The sequence below is a fragment of the Acomys minous genome, assembly GCF_964271855.1.
Source record: "Acomys minous genome assembly, chromosome: 15".
Classification (NCBI taxonomy): Eukaryota; Metazoa; Chordata; class Mammalia; order Rodentia; family Muridae; genus Acomys; species Acomys minous.
Genome location: NC_140497.1, coordinates 50,369,694 through 50,390,666, shown reverse-complemented (window position 1 = coordinate 50,390,666; position 20,973 = coordinate 50,369,694). Strand labels below are relative to the sequence as shown.

Below are 20,973 nucleotides of genomic sequence, written 5' to 3'. Positions count from 1 at the left end.
GGTGATCTGCCTGCCACCACACTTTGCAAAGAATATGTGTGCTAAAGGTGTGAGTGCTTAGCTGGACTCACCAGAACCACCTCTCAATGAAACATGTTGGGAAGGTGCAACCAGAGTCCATAGGTCCGAAGGGAAGACTGACAGACAGTTCCAGGCAGGAAGGGGAGGGGTCAGTGACATCCTTTCTTCAGAAACTTTAGGACGGCCATCACACAGCATCTGCTTAAATGAAAATATCTGCAGGGTATACTTTCAAGTAGAAGAGGAGCAGGGCTAGCCCGAATGATGCTCTATTAAATGCTTGTGGTAGTGCATGCCGTAACTCCAGTCCTCGGGTGGCAGCAGAGCTACATAAAGATAGCGGTCTCAACAAAACAAAACAAAAACAAACGTCGTTTTAAAGATAGAAATCACGCTATGTACTCCTAGTTGTCCATACTCCACACAGTCCTGCTTCAACACCCCAAACGCTGGGATTGCGGGCACATACCACCGTATCTGTTTTATTTAGTTAGTTTTGTTTGGGGAGTTGCTCTTATTTTGAGATAGGGCCCTCATGTCGTCTGACTGGTCTTGAACACAATGTGTAGATAAAGCCGATTTTTTTTTTTCCGAGACAGGGTCTCTCTGTGTAGCCTTGGCTGTCCTGGACTCACTTTGTAGACCAGGCTGGCCTCGAACTCACAGCGATCCGCCTCTGCCTCCCGAGTGCTGGGATTAAAGGCATGTGCCACCACGCCAGTAAAGCCGATTTTCTGATCCTCCTGTTTCTACCTGCCAAGTGCTAGGGTTATAGGCTTGCAGTGCCACAGTGGATATGCCCCCCCCCCCCTTTTAACATCTTTAAGCAAAAGATTGGCTTCCTGTTACCATGTCATCGGCACACGGGCATTTCACAAGTGAAGATGTGGCATAAACTAAGCTCTCCTGCTTATTCTTAGCTCACTTTGTAATTTAGGTCCAGGTCTTGACACTCGTGGAAGCTTGACTGAGGACCAATGTCTGCGTGTGGAACTCTGGACCCCTAGAATGCTACTAAGCATGAACTCCACCACTGAGTTGCCTTGCCAAGGCCTCAAAAGAATCACCACCCGCCCCTCCCTCCCCCAAACCTCTCTGAACTTTCGTTCTATCACCAGCAACAGGGGAATGTTGCTAACTATCCCTCGGGGCTATTGCAGGATCTACACTACACTAGAACCCCATGTTCCATGTACGGAGATTTACTTAAAAAAAAAAAGTTACCAGATGCAAAGAGCATCTTTGGTTGATTGCCAGAACCACAAAGTGGAAGGGAAGAAACACCTCCCCAAGTTGTCCTGTGAACACGCACACAGACACTAAATGCAATAAAACAAACAAAAGCAAATAAAACTTTAAAAAGCTTCACTTATTAAAGGACTTGGCAAGCAAGATAACATGATCCAAGGCAGAAACAGGAGGATTAGAAGCCAAAGCAATCCCTAGGCTTCATATCTAGTCCAAAGGCCACACTGTACATGAGACCTGTCTCAAGAAAGATCGAAAGACAGAATAAATCGCAGGAAGGCAAGACTAAAAACTCGAATCAGTTTTTTAAAACATTTGTACTACTTCCCCCACGCCCCCGTCACCCCCCGGGTTCTGGATGCAGCCAAGCCAATGGGAGCGGAAAGATGCTACCCAGGGCGCCCACAGCAGGAGGCAGCCTAGGGACCCGCAGTTTGGTTGCCACGGCGACGCCGCGGGGCGGGTGGTGGTGAGCCGCTGTCCCGCCCCGTCACGCCGTCTCGCGCTCCCGCGGCGCCCCGCCCCCAGCTGCGCTGAGACGCCGACGACTGGCTGGCCGCGCGGGTCTCACTATCCTCACTCCATCCTCGGAGCCAATGGCCGGCGCCGCCAGGGATTCGTTGACTTGAGTCACACGCTGCCGGGACGCGGCACGGACCAATCGCTGCACGGCGTGGACGGGGCGGAAGCCCGGGCGGACCAATTACGACGGGAGGGGCCGGGCCGCTCCCTCCTCCGGGCCCCGCCCCCGAGCCGGCAGAGGTAGTGAGGAGGCCGCTGCACGTACCGCGTCTTGCACCGAGAGACCTGAGGCCATCGCGGGCGGGACGTCAGGTGCGGAGCCCCCAGCTGGGACCCGGTGGAGAGAGCGGCTGAGAACGGGATCGGCGAGGCCGGTAAGGACGCGCTGGGAAGGAGCTTGGCTGTGCAAGACTCCAGGGAAGAAGGGAGGTTCTCAAATGATGGAACTGGAATGCCAACACTTCCTGCCCTTTAAAGAGTTTGCAGTCATCTTGGATCATTGACTTAAGTCTTACACACTTTTTTACAAAAATACAACCACCACTGCGGGGGTCGGGCGGTGGGAGCAGAGTGTTTATTCTCTGTGTCTGTGGCTCTGGGAAGGTGTCACAGAAATACTGAAGGATGCGCAGGCAGGAGGCCGCAAGTCGGCGGAGAGAGGTGGAGTGCGGGAGCGGCGTGTGGTTTCATGTGTGAGAGGGGTGCATAGGCGGAGGGGTCCAGTCTTCATATGGAAGCGAGCTGCCCGGCTTGAACCGTGAAAGGTTTAACTCATGTGAAGGTGGATCCTGCCACTGTGTCTTGGCCTTCTCTAAACTGCAGGGCCAAAGTAGAGACTCAGATTGTCATCCAGACTTTAAGTTAATCAGAGAAACTACGAAGACAGTTCTTTTCTTCTCTTCTTCTTCTTCTTCTTCTTTTTTTTTTTTAATTCCCCTGAGATCTATCTACTCTACCTAATTCAGATCAGGTTTCCAGGCGAGCAGGTTGCCTATAGATGAGGAGGCAGGATATTCATTTCAACGAAAACTGCTTACCCCTGTTGTTGGATTACTTTCTCTGACGCTTTGTTTAATTACATGTCCGTTTTTTCTCCCCTCGGTACAGACCGTAAACTCGGGATAGCTAAGCTCTGTTTCAGCATTGTGTGAAAGTTGGAAGACTAGTACACTTCGTTGGAGGTGATGAACTTCCTCGAGTTAGGCATTAAATAGTGTTTGGGAGGAGGCACCTGATGCACTTTAGAATGCATTGAAGTTTGACCGAAATCCGAACCATCTTTGAGTGGAGATGGCCAGCAGCCCTTTGGATAATCAGAACCTAGATCAGGAAAAAAGTTAACAGATAATGAATATCAGTGTTTGTAAACCAGGCGATAGGATCAACCAAGACAGTGTCGGGGTGGTTAGGAAAGCCTCAGGGCTTCCTTGGCTCAAAAGGGTAAATCAGAGAGCGCTAGATTCTTTCTCATCTTCTTCTGTACCGCTTTTATCGCGCCCCTCCCCATACCCCCCCCCCACCTCTGCCCTGATCTGGTCCCTTCAGTGTAGATAGTGCTTTTGTCCAGAAACTCTGTGCCCCTCTGTCCTCATAGCTCTCTGTATTTTCTCATTAACCTACATGCCACATCATTTTGTGATGCTTTGGGACCTCCAGGAGTGGGGTCAGGGGTAGCAGCACACTGAGCACACATCAGAGACACAAATATTTGTTAGGGGGGATTCTGTGTGAATTCCATAACCAAGGGGAAAAAATGTCAAATGGAGAAATGTCAAATCTCAATTGTTGGATGAGCACCTGTAATCCCAACCCTCACTGGAGGCAAGGAGGATCAGGAGTTTAGGGTCATCCTTAGTGGCATGGTTTAAGGCCAACTTGAACTAAAGCTCTCATCTTAAGAGATGGGGTGGCTGGGCGGACAGACAGAGAGGGAGAGAATCATCCAGATTGGGCAAATGAAATAAGATCCAAGAAATATTGGATTTGACAGCAAGGAGGCTTAGTGATTTTTCTTAAAGAATAAGTTGAATGTGCTGATGGAAATAGAATACAACAGGAAGTGAGAAAATGAAGTCAGTGTGTGTGGGACCTCTTCAGGAACCCTGGGTAAGCTACACTCCTCCACACAGCATCTGTGTAACTTCGGCCTGGTTACTTACTGATTCCAAACCCCAGCTTAATCATTTGAAACCCGAAGATGGAAGTGCCTCTACTTCCTGGTGATGAGATATGGGCTAGCTTCAAAATGGCAGCACATGCCTGGTACGCAGAAGGTGCTCGATAATTGTAGGGTATTTTAGGTGCTGTTTCTTGGGGTGACTAGAAGAATTATGGTTGAGGTTTTCGTTTTTGTTTTCAGATGATGAAATTATGCTCAGGGACACAGCTAGGAAAAGTGGTGCTCACTGGTTACTGCTACGCTTGGTGATGGCCTCCAGAAAACTGGAGATTGGAATGGTAGTCTTGTGTTTTGCAACTCTTGGGGGGGTGGGGGCAGCTCAGTGCTAGGAGGCCAGTGTGGGTGGAGGAGGGTGGCACTTTTTTTTTTTTTTTTAAATCTAGAACTTTCCTTTAAGAAGGGTGCACAGCAGTGGCCTGGATGAGATGATGGAGATTAGGAATTCTTTTCTGTGTCCTCCCCTTCTCTACCCCTCTTCTCCTCTCCCTTTACTCTCTCCTCTCCTCCCCTCGCTTCCTTTATTTTACCCATTTCTTCTCCCCTCTGCTCTCTTCTGTTTCCCTGCAGAGTATCTCACTGGAGCTAAGCCGCCCTAAGATTCACCATCTTTCCATTCCAGCCCCATGAATGATGGGCTAGGGAAGGTTTTCTCTAGAAAGACATACAGGAATGCTTTTATTTTATTTTTACTAATTAAAATCATTTTTATGTATATTGACTCTTTTGCTTGTATCCCTGTCTATGGGTGCCTGGTACCCTTGGTGTGAGAATGTTTCAGATCCCCTGGAACTGGAGTTAGAGATGGTTGTGAGCCACCGTGTAAGGCTGGAAAGTCAATCTGGGTCTTCTGCAAGAGCAGCAAGTGCTCTTAACTGCTGACCCCAGTCTAGGGTCCCATGCATATATTTCTAGAATGAAGAAAGTGGGCTTTGTTTCCTTGAAGGCTATGAAATGAGAGAGGATAAAGGAGAGAGGTGTATTTGGTGAGATCAGAATACAGGAAGACTTAACTCTTGAAAAGAATGAGAGCAGATTGGGAGGCCAGCAGTATTTGACTATAAGATGCGGGACAGGAAGCACTAAGAGAGTTCAGAGGTCTGAGAGAAGGTGATTTACCTTCCTAGGATTTCTTAAACAGAATAGGATAAGATTCACTCTCAGAAGAGATAGAGCATTCTAAAAGTGCCTAGTGTGAACTTTTCTAAGACTATAAAAATACTATTCTTTTTTTTTTTTTTTTGAATTTATGTCTCATGTGTCCTTGGCTGGCATCAAACTTGAAGTGTTGTAGTCAAGAATCACCTTAAATGTATGATCTTCCTGCCTCTGCATCCAAGTTCCTGGACTGCACATATATACTACTATGCCTAGTTTATGTGATGTGGGAAATGGAAGCACGGGGCTCTCTTTGTGCATGTTAGGCAAGCACTTTAGCAGCTGAGTCTTAAAGTACGGTGTCTGATTTGGTTTTTTAATGGAATGGTCCATCAATTTGTAAATTATTAACAGCAGGGTAATTTTCCCAGAAGTGAGATTCACAATGTGAATTCAACATATTTGATTGGTGACCAGTTAGGCTAACATTTATGAAGTAGGTACAATATATTCTCCCTTAAGAGATTAGAATTATTAAAATTAAACTGGGTTTGCTGCCTTTAATCCAAGCACTCAGAAGATAGGCAGGTAGATCCCTGAGTTCAAGGTCATCATAGTCAACAAAGTGAGTTCCAGGACACCAGGGCTACACAGAAACCCTGACTCAAGAAAAGGAAAGAAGGAACCCAGGCTCTGTTCCCAGCAACCACATGGCAGCTCACTCACAACTGTCTGTAACTCCAGGATCGACACAGATGTACATGCAGGCAAAACACCAAGGCACACAAAATAAGTATTTTTTTAAAGAATAGCATATAATTCCATTTTGGAATGAAGAGTAAGTGATGTACTGATAGGTGATGCAGCACAGATGGTTGCAGAAGCGCTAATACGATGGCAAGAATGTGCTTAACCAGTTTCTCACTTGCTTCTGAAGGCTTTCATATTATTTGAGACATCTTGAAGGTGTCTTCCTATGTAGTTCAGGCTCACCTTGAGCTCCCAGCCATCTTCCTGCCTCAGGTTCCCAGTGCAAGGATTACAACTGTGAGCCCTCATGCTTAGCTTCCTCCATCTTTTGTTTTGTTTTGTTTTGCTTTGTTTTTCTGTTCTTGAGACAGGCTTTCTCTGTGTAGCCTTGACTGTCCTAGACTCACCTTGTAGACCAGGCTGGCCTCGAACTCACAGAGATCTGTCTGCCTCTGCCTCCCGAGTGCTGAGATTACAGGCGTGCACCACTGAGCATGGCTAGCTCCCTCATTCTTGTAAACAGCTGTATTATTGCCCGTGGAAGGAATTAATAGAATTTACTTAACTCATCTTTCACTTAGGGACTTACATATTCCTTTGTAATCTGTTGCTAGTTAGAAGCTATGCTTCCTTCTAGCTTGGTGTGTTTGTCCTCTACACTTGAGTTAAAAGATAGAATTATTTTGGGGTTACGTCCATGCTGCTGATTTTTTTTTTTTTCAAATGATAAACTGATTTGTCCCTGTCCCAAGCTAACAGTGTGGATAATTAATGCCTCTTTACACACCAGTCCTGAGCAGTCGAGCTTTAAAAGGTTTGCCATTCAGGCAAAAAGAGCTCTTAGGGTTACAACAGGTCCTCCTTAGAGGAAAGTTATGTTTCTTGGTTTGTGTGTATGTGTTTGTGTGGGCTTGCCTGCCTGTGAGTGCATGTGGGCAGGCTAAGGGTCAGTGTTGGCTGTTTCCCTCAGTTGCTCTGTACTTTATTTTCTCAGATGGCTCTCTCACTGAGCCTGGAGCTCCTCGGTTTGACTACCGGGGTTACAGGTGTCTGCTGCTATCCCTAGTTTTTGTGCAGCTGCTCAGAATCTGAACTTCGTATCTGTGTTCCTACAGCAGGCCCTGTACTGATGGAGCCATCCCTTGAGCCCTTAACTAAGCCTGTGGACCATTTAGCTTTATTGTTCTGTGAATGCCCTTTGTTATTTTTTCCACTAGGTTTTTCTAAAGCACACTGTGTCCTTCTTTATCATGTGCTGAGATGCTTTTTGTGGTCATTTGATCTCTGGCTTTGTTTACAAATACCATTTTTGTTTCTGGCAGAACTTTTACTTTGTCTCTTTTGGCAAATTTTTTGCTAAGTTTTTTTTTTTTTGTTTGTTTGTTTTGTGTGTGTGTGTGTGTGTGTGTGTGTGTGTGTGTGTGTGTAAATCAGAGCACAGTTTCGTGGAGTCAGTTCTCTCTTTCCATCTTCACATGGGTTCTAGGTAACTTGAATGGCAGGTGCCCACTGAGCCATCAGGACACCCCAAGCCAAATGCTTGCTTCATGAGGTGAAGTTTTTCCACAGATGATGTATACTGAAAATCTCTTTAAAGTTAGCTTGGAAATCCCTTCCCACTGTTGTTTTAGATATTGCTGTACAAAAGATCAGGTAGGTCTTTAAAGCAATGTCTGCAAATGGAGATGGTGGATAACATTCAGGAGATTATTTTTCATCATATTTATAACTTAAGAAATTAGTCCTTAGTACTATCACAAGATATTTTTTATGGCTGCTCTTCAGAATGTCGTTATTATTTTATCTGTTTACTTACTACAGGAATAAAAGGCTCCTGGCAGAGATTTGAAAATGGCCACCAACAATAGCGTGGGCATATTCAGCTCAGCATCCCTGGCTGTGCAGTACGTGGACTCACTGTTGCCTGAGAACCCTCTGCAGCAGCCCTTTCGGGATGCGTGGTGCTACATGCTGGACAACTACACAAAGTTCCAGATCGCAACCTGGGGGTCCCTCGTAGTTCACGAAGTCATCTATTTCTTGTTCTGTTTACCTGGATTTTTATTCCAATTTATACCTTACATGAGAAAGTACAAAATTCAAAAGGTGAGTATGATGAGCTTGGGATCAAACACTCTAACTGATGTTTTCGGATGCGTTTTAAGACCACTGAGCTTTGAGAGACATCAGTTCTGTCCAGTCGTCACTTACATAGCTTAAGAAGGTGAGGAAGCAATAGGGGGGTTAATTGCGTAATGGTTTATTTAGCGCAATAAAGCTAGGCTATTATTTCACCAGCTAAGCCCAATCAAACTGCTTCATGAGACATTTTGGTATTTTTATCTTCATAGTTGTATGAGCTTGACTGTGTATGTGTGCTAATTTTGAAAGTGTTTGGGCCTTTTGGCAGAGGCAGGTGGATTGCTTTGAGTTCGAGACCAGCCTGGTCTGCAAAGCGAGTCCAGGACAGCCAAGGCTACACAGAGAAACCCTATCTCAAATAAAATAACAACAATAACAACAACAAAAAGAAAGTGCTTGGTAGCCTCATGCTGTTAGTTGATGGTCTCCTCAACAAAATAACCATAGATCATAATTGATGGTTCTTCAGAGCATTGTCTGTGAAAGTGGGTTTTAACGTTTGATCTTTAAACTAGCTGGCAGGTGTAGTTAAATGTGCTCACGGCACTGGATTTAATCCTCAGCACACATTTTTTTTTTCAAATCCCACCTGTGCGCTCCCATCCTGAAAAAGAGAAACTATCTGGGCCATAGGAAACCAAGCACAGGGATCTGTGCACTTTGCTACAGTTCTTCCCACTCCCACAGCCTTAGCAAATCTAACTGAATGTTAGTATGGAAAGATACCGGGCCTACACGATGGTGTGTCAGCAGCTTTCACGTGTTCCCAAATCAGGAGGTAATGTCCTTTGTGTCTAGGCATTTGTTTCAGTGTATTAGATGCATCTTGCAAGCCCACCATGTGCATGACAAGGTACTCAGGCATACACAGTACTTTGCCTCGGTTTTAAACAAAGGTAGCCTTAGCATGGCTTTTAGGAAGAATTTGGACACGTGTTGAGGCAGAAAGGACTTTGGTATACCAATGTCAGTTCTTTTTTGTTCTAAGATAACATCTCTTGTGTGGCTCAGGCTGGCCTTGAACTTGAGATCTTCTGATTTTCACTTTCTGAGTGAAATAGACACAGACCATCTCCAATCTCCAATGCCTTTTTTTTTTTTTATGCAACCATTGGCTAATCTGAACAACCATAGCCAGCAAAACTCAAGGGTACACAGTAGTGGTAAGAAGTAGATGCTGAGTGTTCGTCTGGTTTATTGGCTGTGTAGGTTATGTCTCGTCAGTCTCTTGGCTTTGTAGCCTCTCTCAGTGAGTTACGTAAGGAAGGACTCACGCAGGTTCCTCTGCAGCTAACATAGGCATTGGGTACCTGTAGACTCTAGGCCAAGAAGAAGAAAAGGAAAGGAGGAGGAAGGGAGAGGTAGCCCAGAGGGCCCTGTCAGCCTTACAATGGGAGCACTTCCAGGGTGCATTTGCTGAAAGGACCAGAGCTAAAAGACAACTCAGTTTGAATGCCTTACATTCTGAGTCATCGAGATGATGCGGGCCACTGTGTGTCATCCACTGATTCATTTATTATAAGTAAGGCTGAGTCATCGTGTGGCCACCAAGCTGAAGCATCCTTTCTTCCTCCACTGCCTTCTGCAGCTGACTGCTCGGTCAGAGGTGGTGGCGCCCTTTCCACAGGAGAGCTTTTTTAGCCCAGGTGTGGGGGTGGCCTTAAAAGGAAATGTGGCTGGAAGAAGACTAAGCAGGGCTGAGGATGTAGCCTAGCACACACAAGGCTGTGGGTTATAGTCAGTGCAAGCAAGTACACATGCACCAAACCCCACCATCCAATTGATTACACCTAATGAAAGGCTGGATAGAAGGGCTGCAAGTTGGTGCTCCATGTCATTTCCTTGTTTGTGTTTGTTTTTTGTTTTTTTTTTTATTTTTTGTTTGTTTGTTTTGTTTTGTTTTGTTTTTTGTGGTTTTTCAAGACAGGGTTTCTCTGTGTAGCCTTGGCTGTCCTGGACTCACTTTATAGACCAGGCTGGCCTCGAACTCACAGCGATCCGCCTGCCTCTGCCTCCCGAGTGCTGGGACTAAAGGCGTGCGCCACCACCGCCCGGCTCCATGTCATCTCTTTAAGTTTCACAGCCATCAGAGCTAACTAGTGACTAGAATTGGCCTCCATGATGATGGGAAGCGAATATTGAAGATAAGCAAATAGCTGACTTGTAAAGATACGTGGATATGGACTAGAAAGAACAAAGCTGCTGAGCTGAGGGAGAACTATGGGTGCTTGCACAGTAGGGAATGTAGGCACAGTGGAGAGCACTGTCATGGGGAGAGCAGAGTAGGAATAGCAGCAATCCATGAAGCTGTGGAGTCTCCAGTCACCTTTGCACCATAGTAAACACTTAATTGCGAACTTTACTTAACCTAGCAGATGTTTTGAATGAGCTGCCTTGTGGACACTAGGGAGGTTTGGAAGTGTGAAATTATAGCTGGTAGAACCACAACTGAAGGCTAGTTTCATTTGTGAATTCTGTTTTTGTTTTGTTTTTTTGTTTTGTTTTGTTTTTTGAGACAGGGTTTCTTGACTGTCCTGGACTCATTTTGTAGACCAGGCTGGCCTCGAACTCACAGCAATCTGCCTGCCTCTGCTGCCCTAGTGCTGGGATCAAAGGCATGTGCCACCATGCCCAGCCTCATTTGTGAATTCTGAAAGCACACACTGATTGAAACAAATAGAAAATGGCTCATGGCTTTTGCTCAGGGTTTTAGAAAGTCCAAGATAAAATACTCAGGAATTATATTATTTAACACAGAACCTTTTTTTTTTTAAATTGACCTTTCCTTCTCCACACACCAGTAATCCTAACACTTGGGTTGAGGCAGGAGGATCAGGTTTAAGGTTGTTCTCTGCTACGTAGGAAGTTTGAGGCCATAAGATACATGAGACAGGGGCTGGAGTGATGGCTGAGTGGTTAAGAGCACTGTCTGCTCTTCCAGAGGTCCAGAGTTCAATTCCCATCAACCACATGGTGGCTCACAACCATCTATAATGTCATCTAATGTACACTGTTACATAATAAATAAATAAATTTTTAAAAAAGATACATGAGATGCTGACTCAAAAAATCCTCACTCACAAAAAAAAAAAAAAGAAAGAAAGAAATTAGCTAGGGGCTAGAAAGATGGGTCAGTGGTTCAGAGCTGCTTCTCCAGAGGACTTGGGCTTGGTTCTCAGCACCCACATGGCAGCTCACAAAGCTCTGGACTCCTGTCCTAGGGGATCTAATGTCCTCTTCTGCACTCCAGGGGTACCAGGCACATACATGGTACACAGACATATATGCAGTTTGTATGTTTAAACACCTGCACATAAAAACTAGCAATTGCTACTGTGATTACACAGTACTAAATGCTTTCCACTTTGACGTGACTAGACAGCTGGAATTCACATGCTTGCTGGTTAAAGGAAGTTTCAGCTACATGGCAAGTAAAGCAAATTCTGAACGCATTGTTTCCTTTAGAGATGACTCCAAGGTTAAGAGCACTGGCTGCTCTTCCAAAGGACCCGGGTTCAATTTGTAGCACCCACATGGCAACTCACAACTGTAATTACAAGATCTGACACCCTCACACAGACATATCTGCAGGCAAAACACCAATGCACATAAAATAAAAACATAATTTTTTTTTAAAATCACATTTTGATAATTTTTCTCAAAGAGAGGTGTAACTAAAACATCTCTGAAGTCCATGGTCCCTATGGGGTATCCCTTCATACTAGGGTACAGATACGTATATTAAGTAAAAAAAAAAAAGTATGCTTTGGTGTTGGACTAGGCATTTAAATGCCTTTAAGTACATTTAAGTGCTGTCTTAGCCTATGGTTTTATTCATTATAGTAGTGGTATAATAGTAGTTGGTTATTCTAGGGTCACACACTAAGGAAGGCCAGGGCCTCACATGTGCAGGTGGCATTTGTCTACTGTTCTCTTCCCGCCTCCTAAGGTGGTTTGTATTTGTCTTCTTAAAGCTACGTGAGTATCAGAGTCTAGCCAGGAAACTAGAGGCACCATCACAAATAGGCCTGGATTTTTGGGCTACTTTGTCTTTGGTCATAGACTAGAAGTTTGAAGTGGAGTCAGGAAGTCTTTTGAGTAGAAATACAAAGGCAATCTAAGTTACTGTGTGAGGTCCGCTTTACTGCTGAGGAAACTGACGCCACTGTGAGCATCATAGCTGGTTAGCTGCTTAGTTAGTTACTTCAGTATTAGATTGAAGATTGATTCTTAGATTAAGGATTAATTTTGGTTGTGTTTCCTATATATTTTATTGTTTGTATGTTTAAAGTAGTTATGTCAAGATCCCTTACTGGAACTAGCATAGGACTAAGGAATTATATACATTAGAGAAAATTTTAAGAATTTATTTCCACTTGTTCAACTGAACTACTGATAATAGACTAGTTTTAAATCTTATGATTCTTTTTTCTCCATAGGATAAGCCAGAAACCTTTGAAGGCCAGTGGAAGTGTTTGAAAACAATTCTCTTTAATCATTTTTTTATTCAACTGCCTCTGATTTGTGGAACTTACTATTTTACAGAGTTTTTCAGTATTCCTTATGATTGGGAAAGAATGCCAAGATGGTATGTTAATGTTAATTTGATGTTCATATTCATTCATGATGTACTTTTTAATTAAATTTTGCTTAATGTTTATCTTCTTCATTTGGTTAATACCCTGAAGTTTATTATGTCCTGAAATAACTGGACATGTATGTACCAGGACCTAGGTATACAGTCATTCCTGTGTCTGTGAGTTCTACCTCGCTGTAGCTAAGCAACTACAGATTTAAAATCCATTTTTGAATAGAATCTTTTAAACAGGATGTGTTGGCACCCACCTGTAGTCCCAGCACTCAGGAGGTGAAAGCGGGTAGGCCTGGAACTGCAGAATCACCTTGGACTACATAGCTAGTCCATAGGCCACCTGGGATACAATAAGGCCTGATCTCAAAAAAATAAAAATAAATCAAAGAAAACATTGAATCTTTTCTGAACCACTTACATGGTTTTTTTCCCCTTGTTATTCACTAAATAATACAGTCCAACAATTATATAGCATTTACATATTAGGTATTGTAAGTAATCTAGAGATAATTACATAAGAGGATTACCAAGGGCTTCCTACAACTGACTATTTCAATATCTTAAATAAGATGTTTGGGCATATTTGTATACAAATTATTTTTCATCATTTTATTTAAATTTAAGTATTTCTATGATTTAAAAAAAAAAACAGTGATTTTACTGTTAATTTTAGACTTTGGTTTCTTAACTGATTTTTAACCCAGGTCTTTGGCAGCATAAAATATAATGGAAATAGAGTCAAATTCTTTAACCCCTCTTTCAGACTATAACATGTAGATAGTTTGTTTCTTTAAAACTAGGTCTTAAAGTGTAGCTTGGAGCTCACTGTGTAGACCAGGTGGGCCTCTGCCTTCCAAGTGCTGAATTTAAAGGTGTGTGCCACCACACCCAGCTCAGCTATCTTGAAGCTTGGAGAATTTAGATCAAGCTGATAACTGGGTATTTGGTTTGTTTCATGTCTGAGCAGTAATCCTAAGTCATGGTTACTTGGTGGTGGTCACTGTTTGTCTCTCACAGGTATATGACTCTGGCAAGGTGTTTGGGCTGTGCTGTCATTGAGGATACCTGGCACTATTTCCTGCACAGACTCCTTCACCACAAGAGGATCTATAAATACATTCATAAAATCCACCATGAGTTTCAGGTATGTTAGAGTCATAGTTCAGGCTTTTTCTACTAAAGTGGACTAACCTGGTTTATTGTTTAGGCATTTTAAGAGCTATCAGGGGTATTTTATCTCTTTTTTTTTCTTAACTTTTTTGTTTGTTTGTTTTGTTTGTTTTTCGAGACAGGGATTCTCTGTGTTAGCCTTGGCTGTCCTGGACTCACTTTTGTAGACCAGGCTGGCCTCGAACTCACAGCAATCCGCCTGTCTCTGCCTCCCGAGTGCTGGGATTAAAGGCGTGTGCCACCCCACCCCCGGCTCCTTAACTTTTATTATGCGTGTGTACATGCATACACATGCTGTGGCAGGAAGAGGTTAGAGGACAACTTTGTGGAGTCAACTCTCTCCTATCTTAAAAAAATGTATTTTATTTTATGTGTATCTGAGTGTATGTATGTCCACCCTGTGTGTGCAGATGCCTCAGAGCCAGAAGAGGGTATTGTATGTCTTAGAACTGGAGTTATAGGAATTGGAGTTGCCAGTGTGGGTGCTGGGAACTGACTCTGTGTCCTCTTGTAAGAGCAGCAAGTGCTTTTAACCACCCACCCATCTCTCCAGCCCTCTCCCTTCTACCTTTTGAGATGGGTTCTAGGAGTGAAAGTCAGCTCTGCAGGTTGCATAGCAAGCATCCTCACCCACTGAGTCCATCTCTTGGGCCCCTTTGTTTCCTTTTGGCATGGTAATGAAGAACATGATGTGCACATCCATACGGAACCATGCCTAAAAGTTTTCTTCAGTGTCACAATGTCACAGTAGGAACTGGAGAGATGACTTAGTGGTTAAGAGCACATCGTGCTTTTTGTAGAATACCTGAGCTCAATCCCTAGCACCTGTATAGACTACTCATAATCAAAGTCATCTGTACTCAAGTACACACACACCCATACATGTAATTAAACATGAATACACACACATACTCTGTGTGTGTGTGTATGTGTGGTAAATTAAGACTTTAAACACTTAATACACAAAATAATTGAGGTTCTCATCCTGTGGTGGACATCCTGATACAGCTAGCTGCCTGGCAGATTGGTACTGGCTAGAGTGATGCTAGGGTTAAATAAATGAGATGCATAAACAATAAGTACTTGCAGTTATTCAGTTGAAGTGCATCTTCAGAACAGATTATTTATTTTTAAATCAGAGCTGCTTTCATATAGGTCTCAGTGGATATTGGAAAAACATGGATAAGACACCATACTAATAATTAAGACAGCTAGAAGTAACTACTGGACAGTGTATTCAGAATATAAACACTGGACGAAAGAGAAAGAGTATTTCTTATTGAGAGGGCTGAGACTGATAGGACATTACTCAGAACAGTGCACAGTTTCAAACATTATTCCTCAAGTTTTTCCACTTAGTACTTTAGGACAATAGTTAATCTAGGATAAATGTAACCCTGGAAAACAAAACCATGAATAAAGATTGACTACTGTGTGTGCATGTATAAGCATTCCCTTGTTGGGAGAATAACTACAGAGTCATAAATTAAAAATTAAGCTTAAGGGTCTAATGACTTGTATGATCCCTGACTCCTCCACAAGGTGGTAGGAGAGAACCGAGTCCTGAGGCTTGTCCTTAGACCTCGGTGTACACAGGTAAGTAAGAGGTGTGTATTAGAGTTGGAGTTAGATAAAAGATGAATACTAAGACTTTCATATCCCTAGACCTTTGGATAAGGAATGTACTGGGAACTGCTATCATTACTTGTATATGTACAGCTAAATCAAGAGAACTGCTGTTATTACAGCTGGATCAAGACAGAGAAAAGAACAGAAAGAAATGCCTGAGTCTTAAGTTTTTATCCCTTGTTTTCTCCCTGAATAAGACCATTAATAACTTATAACCATACCCTTTATATTGGCAGTAAACATCCATATTCCAAGAAAACAACCAAAACCCTACCCAACCCACCTTAAGGGAAACTGGACATCACTCTTCTCAAGGTTGCTTCCTGCTGATTTTGGGGCATAGGATACCTTTTGGGGGGCCCATATAAATTTGGGGAAAATGGTTAAGCAAACTAGCAATAACATTTGTGGTCTAGTCTCTGAATGTTGAGAAATTTTAAGCTTAATACAAGTCCTGTTTGGAACAGTCTGGGAGGCTGGACAATTTGGAATCAGCAGCTTTGAAGATGTCCTGGAAGTAAGCCTTGATGGGAAGTAAACCTGAAGCAGTCTGAGGCAGGACATCTGAGTCAGCATCCGATCCAGCATCACTGTTGTCTGTACAGCTGGATCACATCACTACGTATCCAAACAATATAATTTTATAAAATTGTGTGTATAAATTGAATATATTGATTCTCCAGAGAAAGAATTAACACACAGCTAATGTAATATACACATAGGTTTATTTAAAGTCTGGGGGTATATACCTATAATCCTAACGGTTAGGCTGAGGCAAGATGCCATGAGTTTAAGGCCAACTTCCACTACATAGATCCTGTCTTAAAAAAAGAAAATAAAATTGATTTTTAGTCTGAGGCCCAAATTTGGTAGAGCACCAAGCTGGAAAGTGAGGTATAGTTGTGTGACTCTCTTCTTTCTTGGGAAACCTTATTGCTCTTATGGCCTCTCACTGGCCAGATGGAAGCCACCTTCAATATGGAGAGTAAAATCCGCTGGTTCAGACACTAACCACAGCACAGCGCAGTTGGACCCTAGCAAGTTGACTTATAAACTACCCATCACCATATATTAAAGAATTCTTCTTCTGTTGAATTTAGGCTCCATTTGGGATTGAAGCAGAATACGCACATCCTTTAGAAACCCTAATTCTTGGGGCTGGATTTTTCATTGGAATTGTCCTTTTGTGTGATCATGTGATTCTTCTCTGGGGATGGGTGACCATTCGGTTGCTAGAAACTGTCGATGTCCATAGGTGAGTAGTGCTTTTTGTTCAGGTAAAAGGCATAATGCTGTGTGTGTGTGTGTGTGTGTGTGTGTGTTGGTATGCTTGTGTGGATGGATGCATGTTCTGTCGGGGTGGGTGGGCATGTGTGAACATGATCACTCTTCCCGGCAGGGTTTCCTCAGTCAAACCCAGAGCTGGTCAGTCTTGCTTCTGAGAATATCCCATCCCTGCCTTTTGAAGCTTGAGTTACAGGCAGGCCACTCAGCTTTTATGTGGATTTCTGGAGTTCTAAACTCCCATCCTCGTGCTTGCATGACAAACATTTTGTTGTTGTTGTCACTGTTGTTTTGTTTGTTTTATTTTTTGAGAAAGGTTTCTCTGTGTATCCTTGGCTGTCCTGGACTCACTTTGTAGATCAGGATGGCCTTGAACTCACAGAGATCTGCCTACCTCTGCCTCCTGAGTGCTGGCATTAAAGGTGTGTGCCACCATGCCTGGCATGGCAAGCATTTTTAAAAATTTACTTATTTATACACTTTATATCCCTGTCATAGCCCCCTCTCTCCTCTCCTCCCAGTCCCACCCTCTTTCCCCTTTCTTCCCTCCCCTTCTCCTCAGAAAAAGACCCCAACAAAACCAGCCCCCTCCCTGCTCCCTCCATCTCCCACTCCCCTACCGCCTATATCAAGTCACAACAGGACTAAGTGCATCCTCCTCCACTGAGGCCAGACAAAGCAGCCCAGCTGGGGGAAAGTGGTCCAGCATAGGCAAGAAAGTCCATGTCAGAGACAGCCTCCACTCTACTTCCTAGGGGACCCACATGACGACCAAGCTGCCCATCAGCCACATGTGTAGGAGGCCCAGGTCCAGTCCATGCATACTCTTTGTTTGGTGGTTCAGACTCAGTGAGCCCCCATGGTCCTCGTTAATTGACTCTGTTGGCCTTCGTGTGAAGTTCTTGCTCCCTGCAGGTCCATCTATCCTTCCCCCAACTCTCCCACGAGACTCCTCGAGCTCCCCTAGTGTTTGGCTGTGGGTTGCTGCATCTGTTTTGATCTGCTTTTGGGTGGAGCCTCTCAAAGGACAGCTTTGCTTCAAGCATAGTGGACTATTGTTAGTAGTGTTAGGGGTTGGCTCTCTCCCATGAGGTGATCTCAAGCTGGTCCAGTCATTGTTTGGCCCTTCCCTCAATCTCTGCCTTGTAGACAGGGTAAATTTTGGTTTTGTGGGTGGGTTGATGGCATGACAAGCTTTTTAAAGAGATTGATTCATTATGTATACAACATCCTCCCTGCATGTATGCATGCCCACCGGAAGATGGTTGTGAGCTACCATGTGGTTGCTGGGAATTGAACTCAGGACCTGGAAGAGTAGCCAGTGCTCTTGACCTCTGAGCCATCTCTCCAGCCCACGACAAGCCTTTTAACCACTAGCCATTTCTTATGTTCTTTCTAAAAAGAAGGTCATGATCATTGAATAAAAGTTCATATAATAGATGTTTTTTATAGACTAATCTGTTACCATTCATTAAATGAAAGCATACAGTGTATGTCTTGTCAAGCAAAGTGCTCAGGACCAGCATTTACCCTGCTGTGGTGAGCCTCACTCTCAAGAGGATGTTGAAACCTGTAGCTTCTGCCTTATAAAGTTGTTGCTGGACACTGGGTAGCGCTGATAAAGGCACCTACTTAAGGAAGGTGCTGCTTGAAACGTGGGTATGTTTAGATGCTTCCTTTCCACAGACTGCAGACTTGATTAAAAGCTATATGCAACTTAGATTCTATCCAAATTACATTCAAGAGGGTAGACCAAACAAGATTCTTTTTGAAGACATTTGTTCTCCCAACTTAAACAGCACAGTGGTATTTTAATTTTTAAGTACTCGATGCTAATTTTACACAACTTTTTCATGAAAACACAAGTAGTATTTATGGACTTTGTTTAAACCTTTTCTAGATTGTGGTGGACAGGCTCCTCTAAGCAGAAAAAAGTTATTCTTGAAAATGGTTTACTTCTTTACTACAGCCCCTTTCTTTCATTTCCTGGTGTCAGATTTCCATCTTTTAAGGTTGTTAAATTTTCCTAACGCATATCTTTTCCTGTAAGGTTTGTTGTTGTTGTTGTTGTTGTTGTTGTTGTTGTTGTTTTACTAGCTAAGGCCTCAAAGCCCACATTCACCTGGAATTCACTCTGTAACTCAGGCCACCTAATTGACAGTCCTCCTGTTCCGTCTCCCCAAAACTGGGGATACAGTGCTTGCCACCACACCCTGCCCAGGTTTTGTCCCTTGTAAACACGTGAGGAAGGAAGTGATTGGATGAAGTAGATTGTTATGTGCTAATGAGCAGGTGACTGTTAATGAAAATACCATTCTTCTCAGAAATAACCTGTGTGGCTCTCATTTCAGTGGTTACTACTTTCCTTTCAACCCATTGAACTTCATCCCTTTTTACGCGGGGTCACGGCACCATGATTTCCACCACATGAACTTCATCGGGAACTACGCCTCCACCTTCACGTGGTGGGATAGACTCTTTGGAACAGACGCCCAGTATCATGCCTACATTGAAAAGATGAAGACGCTTGAGAAAAAGACTAAGTGAATACCCTTCAGACACATCTTCCTGAAGTTATGTGTTTCCTCAACTGGAGCTAGTGACTAACCTTGCTTCTGGGGAGCAGAGATAAGCATGTGACTTGGCTGCTAAGCGATCAAAGGAACATTAACAGCATTTAATTACCTTCCAGATGGGAACTTTTCTACTTTACATTCAAGTTCTGTATATGTGGGAATAGATAAATAAATATATATATTTAAGTACAGTTTTCATGAGGAGGTTTTAAAGGCCATATTGCTAACCTCATCAGAAGGTTTCAGGTATTGGAGGAAGTATTAATGTACAACTTATCACTTCATGCCTCCCAGGGCTGAAGTTGACATTGCCTTTTAAGCCTTTTAAATATGCTGGTCAGTTGAAAAAAAAAATTCTCAACAATAATGTTTGCCTTCTGGTTGACCTTAAGACAGTGTTTTTTAGAATTTACCTGACAAGAAAATATCATGAAGTGGATATATCAACCGATGACCGATGAAACCCCACTCTGGTCTGGGGTTGGCCTGGTTAGGACTATTCTTTCTGTGAAGGACTGTCTGATTGTAGTAACTTTCCTGGCATCTTGTAAATTGACTCATTTCTTACGTGATGATGTACATAGAATATTATAGTCTAAAGATTTTCAAATTACTTGAGGTGTTTTTTTAAAATCGAGGAGCTGTTTCTGCTGTCAAGCCCCATGTTCTTGTGTGTCAAGTGTCCGATGGAGTCACCTTTTGAGCTTTGTGGGTCACTTCTCTGTCTGCCCCTGGAGCTGGTGAAATAAATGTAACTTTTTTCCGATTCTCTGGTTTTCAGCTTTGAAGATTATCTGTCATGTTTTATTCTTATAAGGAAAAGCCCAGAAACCATTAAAGTAAGTTTTACAGTCAAGGAATGGTTCAGCTTTGCTGGTGGTTGTGGTGCGCCCGTGGGTGGAGTCTGTAGTGGGGACATTCCGCTGACCTGGTGAAGGTGCTGAGTCAGCTTGCTGGGCTTCGAGAGTTTTCCACACATGTGTAAGGATAAACATCATAGGCAAGACAGCTACTACTTCTCAGTCCTTAGTAGTTGTTTTTATTCTTTTTCACATAGGCTCTAACTGTCTATCTTAGGCTGATCTTGAATTTGTAGTCCTGCCTCACTTTTAAAGTGCTGGGGTTAGAGGGCTACCTGACAGTGACTGGCTAGCCATGGTTTTGGAGAGGTTCTTCCTATGGGGCTCAGAATGGCCTCACCAGCCATCCTCTTGCCTCAGCCTCCCAACTGCTGAAATTGTAGACACGAGCCTGGCCAGGTTTGCTTCAAACTTTTGATCCATATCTGCCTCTCGTGTGTGTGTGTGAGAGAGAGAAATTGTGCTGTGCTGTTTGCTTATGAGATTACCTGAAAATTATTTTTAATCTTTGCTTTTCACTTTCATGCCCATGGAACATACAAAACTATTTGGAAGGAAAGCAAATCCTACTGCTAGAAATGGTGGTAAGCGTGTGTAAGTAGCTTGGTGCATGACAAGAACATTTAATTTTTTTTTTTTCTCAATGCTGGAGAGCAAACCCAGGGACTTGGGCATGGTAGACAAGAGTTCTGTGACAGCTGTGCCTGTCACCTACTCAGTATCTACTAATAATCACTTAGCACTTGTTTTTGTTTTTTTTGAGACAGGTTTCTCTGTGTAGCCCTGGCTGTTCTCGACTCACTTTCTAGACCATCCTGGTCTCAAACTCACAGAGATCCACCTGTCTTTGCCTCCAGAGTGCTGGGATTAAAGGCATGTGTCACCACGCCCAGCATAGTGTGGCCT

The 20,973-nt window shown here is 43.4% G+C and overlaps 1 protein-coding gene across 1 annotated transcript; it reads left to right on the top strand.

Annotated features, from left to right (window-relative positions):
* Positions 1-2,007: 2,007 nt before the first annotated feature.
* MSMO1 (methylsterol monooxygenase 1) lies at positions 2,008-19,973 on the top strand. Its single transcript, XM_084758010.1, has 6 exons — positions 2,008-2,165; positions 7,637-7,921; positions 12,397-12,545; positions 13,566-13,692; positions 16,448-16,602; positions 18,983-19,973. Exons 2-6 carry the CDS (start codon positions 7,667-7,669, stop codon positions 19,176-19,178), a joined length of 882 nt encoding a protein of 293 aa, XP_084614136.1. The 5' UTR covers positions 2,008-2,165; positions 7,637-7,666; the 3' UTR covers positions 19,179-19,973.
* The last annotated feature ends 1,000 nt before the right edge of the window (positions 19,974-20,973 follow it).